This window comes from Mus pahari, chromosome 14 (assembly GCF_900095145.1).
Source record: "Mus pahari chromosome 14, PAHARI_EIJ_v1.1, whole genome shotgun sequence".
Taxonomy (NCBI): domain Eukaryota; kingdom Metazoa; phylum Chordata; class Mammalia; order Rodentia; family Muridae; genus Mus; species Mus pahari.
In genome coordinates this window covers 18,419,923-18,426,222 of record NC_034603.1, presented here as the reverse complement: position 1 = coordinate 18,426,222, position 6,300 = coordinate 18,419,923, and the positions used below count along the sequence as shown (strand labels likewise).

Genomic DNA, 6,300 nt, shown 5'->3' with positions numbered 1-6,300 from the left:
ACTCTCCTCTCTCTCCTCTCCCTCTCTCTCTCTCTCTCTCCTCTCTCTCTCCCTCTCTCTCCTCTCTCTCTCCTCTCTCTCTGTTCTTGGGAGAGTTGGGTAGAACCTGTTCTGCCAAATATTTCTCTGATTCATCACTTTGCCTCAGAATTAGACATCACACACCAGGGTTTCTGACTACAAATCAACTTTACCTTCATTGTTTGGGATTAATGTTGTGTACTAAAAGCATGTCTGCACTCTGGCCAGAGCACAGAGATTTAAAAGGTCTTTGGATGTTGCTGGGTTAAAATTCCTCTACATATAGCTTCATGGCAGAGCGCTAGTCTAGCATGCACGAGGCCCTGGGTTCAACCTCAGCACTGAAGAAAAAGTATTGTAAATCACAATAAAAATGACAATCATGTCTCATCAATGTGGGACTGGTTATCTATCCTCATCTAATAGAAACTGACTTGAGCACTCTCTGTGGCCAGGGTAGTGTACAGGGCACTGAAGGCCCATCAGTACATAAGACAAGGAAAGCCTTTATGGAACTCTCAGTGTGGGCTGGATAATACCCACATGAATATTCAGCTTCCACCAGGAAACTAATTTGAGCCCCAACAGTGAGCACAGGTTCTTAGGAGGAGCGGATTTGTTTCAAGGTCAGAAAGTCCCTGTGGCTGCAGGAGGGGCGATGGGAGATGAGGAATGCAGTATTAGGGAGGGGCAGGCAAGGGAAGGACCCAGGAAAGGGCAGGACCTGGGCAGTATGCTCTATCAGTCAAACTCCTTAGGTCGGTCACATGAAAGTAAAGTGCTCCCACGTGCCTCTACTTCTGAGGCTGCTCCCTCTCATACCCCTCACCTCCGCCTCTACCACCACACTGCTGCCCACCCCTAGTTAGGTTTGGCATTCTGTCACTACACACTACAGATGGTTGCGCACTGTCCAGTGTGGGCAGATGCTGAGAAACACGCAGCAAGCATTTCTAAGCACCAAGAAAGCTCTCCCTGCTCCCTTCTGCACTCCCCTGTGTTTTCAAGATGCTCATCTCGTTTTGAATGATGTATGTACTTGTGTGTGTGCCCGTGTGAATTATTGATCCTTCCGCAGAAGCACATCTCTAAGCCCAACGGTTACAATGCTCCTACTTCCTCTTGTCTCCCTGTGCCCTGCATTCAGAAGGTACTGGAGAGACCCTTGCTGAACAAAGGAGTGAAGGACAGACCCTGCGCACTCACTGTTCCACCCACTGACATGCAGGAGGAAGGAGCCCAGGGTGCAGCAGCTCTCAAAGGTGAACTGTGAGAGAAAAGGACCCTGGCTGTAGGAAGAGAGGTTGGGCCCTTTAGCTTTTTCTCAGTACTCACCCGAACAAAAGACTGCTTCTCTCCACAAGCCTTGCACGTCCATCTGAGACTCTTCTTCACCTACAATGAAATATTGGAAATTACAGTTCAAAGAACTTCATATGACTGGTAGATCTGAATCAGAAATAACGTAGCTATACCCCCAGCCCTGAAGGTAGCATTTTAGGTGAGGAAGGACTGTACCATTTAATAGGTGGGTGCTGGGAAGATTGGCCATTTGTATGAAACAACATCCATTGGAGTTTTGCCATGCCAGGGTCCAAAAAAGGAATGTCAGTGGGTAAAAGTATATTTGCTGAGCAAGCATGAAGACCTGAAGTCAGATCTCAGTAGCCATGTGAAGAAGTGAACACAGCCATGTCGGAGGTGGGAATGGGGTCAATGGGGACTGCTGGCTGCCAGCCTAGCTCCGGGTTCAGTGATAGACCCTGTTCCAGAGAAATAAGGTGGAAAGACAGAGCAGAACTAATGTTCCTTTCTGGTCTCCCTGTGCTTATCTGCATACAAGCATGCATATAACAGACACACAGACAGACAGACCGACACACACACACACATACACACACATGCGAGCACAGAGTGGGGCAGGAATTCCAGAGCTGGAGATATGTTTCTGTGGCAGTTAGTACATTGGAGATACGGTTCATCGGTTAAGAGAATTGGCTGCCCTTGTAAAGGTCCTAAGTTCTGTTCCTAGCACCAATGTGGCAGCTCACAACTGTCTGTAACTCTAACTCCAGGAGATCTAAGACCCTCTTCTGGCTTCTGTGGGTAACACGTTGTATGGGGTGCAGACATACATGCAAGGCAAACCATACACAAAATAAAAAAAAAATTTTTTTATATAAAGATACAAAAGTTCCTTGAAGAAATGTCATGAAAGAGTATGCTTAACTATACAAAGAGATCTAGGCTGGTTCATAAGGCTCCTGGGACTGACGTGGCATTAGAGATATATAATCTAAATATTCAGGAAGCTGAGGCCAGGGGTTGGGAATTAGAGGTCAATCTAAGGTAAATCCTGAAATTATGTCTTGGCAACACCCTCAAAACCAAACCAAATTCCACCCCCTAAAGCAATAAAGCCACTACCACCAAGACTAAGATTTGGGTTGGGGATCGGCTCAGAAGTTGACTAATAAGGTCGAGACAGGAGGATCTAGAGCCCGGCACCAACTTGACATACGAAGCAAAGCCTCTCAAACAAACACCAACCACTATTCCCTTTAGCCAGTTACGGGTTGTGCTGGCTCTAATGAGCACGGGGGTAACTATTACCACGCAGATAAGGCTGCAGGTAGAGGTACCAAGTGACATCCGGGCCCACCAAGGGGAATGTCAAAACGGAGCCCAAACTGCTTATACATTATTCAGTTTTGCTTGTTTTGAAAAAGGGTCTCTGATATCCCTGGTTGGCCTCCAACTCACTAAGCCCTCCTACCTTCTGTTATTCATTGCCATGTCTAAATCCATTTTTAGGCGGTGTGAATGTTAGGCGAACACCCAACCCTAGGGCTTTTAAAGCTCTCCATTCACTGTAATAAAACTGAGAAGAGACACCGAGTGTAATGATGGGCTAGGTTCTGCGCAGAGGACGCTACTCCTCAACCTGGGTTCCTGACCATTTTGCTAGAATCCAGTGGAAGCCTCCTTAGAAGAAACAACTACTGTGGCTTCTACAACGACCATGCACAAAACCGGCACACACTGGGCTGGGTGGTAGCTCGGTGGAAGAGCGCGCCCACAGCTCTGAGCAGAACCCTCAGCAGCAACAACAGAGAAACACAAACAAAATGGCAGAGGCGTGTTGTGAAGTGACAGCAACGAAGCACAGCCTTCAGCCTCGTCACTGTCATTCCCCATGGCCATAGGAGACGCGGCCCTCCATATCTCGCCCACCGTCCTGCTAGGAAAGAGGGTGAGGCAGTCGCCCACCCCACCTGATGCGCCTGAAAGATGTGGCAGCTGCAGCACCGTAGAACCCGAGACTGCTGAGCCGGCGCCATTCAGGACCCAGTCTCCCGCCGTGAGCTCGGGCTCCGCATTCCCGCCCAGGCTCCGCCCAACCCGCGACGGTTCCGGCCCCTCTAGGCCCAGCTCCGCCTCGCATGCCCTGGTGCGTCTCTCCGTTCTTCTCTGACTGCGTCGGCCCCGCCCCTGAGCGCTCTAGAGCCGCTCTAGCCTACCGTCTCGGTGGTCACGGCTCGCCTCTCCGGCCTCCCAACCCCGCCTCCATCCCCTGCCAAGCATTAAAAAAAAAAAAATCAAATCAAATCAAATCAAAACAACAACAAAACCCGAGCTGGTGTTCCTACGTGTTTGGTCCCTCGCTTTGGCTCTCTGACTCCGAGCAGGGACAATGCTTTTCTACAGCCAGGACATCTTTGCAGGCCAGACATTATAAACTATCTTGGTTTTGTTTTGTTTTGAATTAAAACTGTCGTGTGACTGTGATCGCAGCATTTAGAAGGTGGAGGCAGGAAAACGACAAGTTAAAGGTCCTTTTCCCCTCCAGAGTCTGAGGCTAGTCTGGGATACATATAAGACAATCAACATTGTAGGAAAATGGATGGCTCTGGAAAGTATAATGTTAAGCGAGGCGACCCAACTTCACAAAAGACAGAATCCTGCATGTTCTCCCGCATACGTCAATATATGTGCCTATAATATGTGTAAAACCGTGTAACTGTTGAGTGTAGTCTAAATTTAGAAAGAAGACTAAGAGTAGGTCGTGATGCAGGATAGAATGTTGTTGACAGGATGCGAGTTTGTGAAGGAGGATGGAAAGCTATTTTCCCCTAGTTTCAACTCAATATATATAAAAATGGTTATTTTATATATTTATAAATATTTGTATATATATATAATTTGTGGTAGATGTGTGACCTTAAATTAATGAATATTGAAGTAGAAATAACCATTTTTGCCTTCCAAACATTTCCTCCATGTGCCATTTCTTTGAGGCAGTCACATTATAAGGCTGGACTTTCTCTTTAATCCAGTTGCCTATTCCTGAATGGAACCGAACATGACTCATTGATAAATTGCCATTCTGACCCACGTAGAAACTGATTTTTGTTTTGTTTTGTGGGGAGGAATTTCATCGTGTGGAATTTTCCCCTTTATAACTTTTGTTTAATGCTATATCAAATCAGTGGAGTGTGGTGGCGCACGCCTTTCATCCCGGCACTTGGGAGGCAGAGGCAGGCGGATCTCTGTGAGGGTGAGGCAGACAGGGCTGCACAGAGAGATCCTGCCTCGAAAAAAACCGAACCAAACCAACAGCAAAACTCTTATCAATTCCTTCTAGTGTTGGAGAAATAGCTTAGCAGTTGGAAGTACTTGCTGCTGCTCTCGCAAAGGACCGGAACTGCTTTTCCAGCACCCATGTCCAGCACCTTACAAAACACCCATGGCTTCAGGGAATCCGACACCCTTTTCTGGCCTCCTCCTTGGGCACCCCACACATGGAATACACGTATACAGATGCATACATTAAAGACTTTTTTTAGAGACTGGATCTTACAATGTAGCTGTAGCTGACTGGGTTTAAATTTAACTGCTCTTGCAGAGGACCCATAATCAGCTCCTAGCACCTACATGGCAGCCCACAAGTATCTGTAACTCCATGGGTGCTAGGCATGAACATGGTGAATATACATACATGCAGGCAAACACATTCATACTTATAAAATAAGTAAATATTTCAAAAATAAACAAAGCCATTCAAGGGCTCAGCCGTTAAGTCACAAGAGTCCTGACTCATCCCCCTGAAACCTGAGATTAAAGCAACCCCCCTCCCCAGGCTGGCTTATTTTCTTTTTTCTTTCTTTTTTTTCTTCCCTCTCTGTGTAGCCTTGGTCATTCTAGAATTCCCTCTGTAGACAAGGCTGGCCTCAAACCCACAGAAATCTGCCTAATTCTGGCCACCTAAGTGCTGAGATTAAAGGCATGTTCCACCAGTACCTGGTTTAACTGGTATTTTGTTTTGTTTTTGGAAACAGGGTTTCTCTGTGTAGCCCTGGCTGTCCTGGAACTCACTCTGTAGAGCAGGCTGACCTCAAACTCAGAGATGCACCTGTCAAGTGCTGGGATTAAAGGTGTGAGCCACCACTGCCCAGTTTAACTGGTATTTTAAAACCATAAACTTTACAAGATTGGTGTTGAAGGATCATACTGTGAACCCCAAGAGTGTATACTGGAAAAACCTGTGTCTAGTTGTGGTGTGGCTTAGCCCTAGTTCACACCTTTAATCCAAGAGCTGTTTCTTGTAAACAAGGCTGAATAAAGTCAACCATAGGTAAAGAGGCTGAACAAGCAACTAGTTGACAGGGAGTAAACAGGAAAAAAAAAAACCCATAGAAAGTCAGAGGAAGTCAGAAGGATGGATAGAGAGACACACAGGAAAAAGGCAGGAGGGACATTCAGTTGGAAAGGTTTTTAAGACAGTGTGGAGAAAGAAATTTTATTTTTCCTACTGGGATGTGGGTTGAAGGTCAGTTGGGTACTTTCTCTTCCTTTTCTGAGCTAGTAGGCCTTCACCACTGCATCTGGCTCCCGAGGCTTCATTTGGTAAAATCAAATGTTTGGGATTTTGTTTTAAAAAGAATAGACTAGTGGTTGCCTGGCGCTGGGAGTGGGAGCAAGAATTTACTGTAAGTGGATCTAAGGGGGTTCCCAGGCTGATAGAGGCGATCCAGAAGGAAACAGGAATCTACTGTAAGTGGATCTAAGGGGTCTTCCTGGGCTGATAGAGATGATCCAGAATTGTGTGTAGATGGTAACTCTGCAGGTTTACTAGAAATCACTGTTTTGTACTTTAAACAAACAAAACATAATTAAAAAAAAAATTATTAGCCAGGCGTGGTGGCGCATGCCTTTAATCCCAGCACTCGGGAGGCAGAGGCAGGTGGATTTCTGAGTTCGAGGCCAGCCTGGTCTACA

General features: G+C 46.5%; 1 protein-coding gene across 1 annotated transcript in view; it reads right to left on the bottom strand.

Annotated features, from left to right (window-relative positions):
• Mrnip (MRN complex interacting protein) overlaps nucleotides 1–3,396 on the bottom strand; it is a 27,568-nt gene extending 24,172 nt beyond the window's left edge. Inside the window, exons 1-2 of the mRNA XM_021213742.1 lie at nucleotides 3,297–3,396; nucleotides 1,357–1,416 (exon numbers count right to left, since the gene is read on the bottom strand). Coding sequence (XP_021069401.1) covers nucleotides 1,357–1,416; nucleotides 3,297–3,362 — 126 coding nt within the window. The 5' untranslated portion in view covers nucleotides 3,363–3,396. The remainder of the gene's footprint in view (nucleotides 1–1,356; nucleotides 1,417–3,296) is intronic.
• Nucleotides 3,397–6,300: the final 2,904 nt, after the last annotated feature.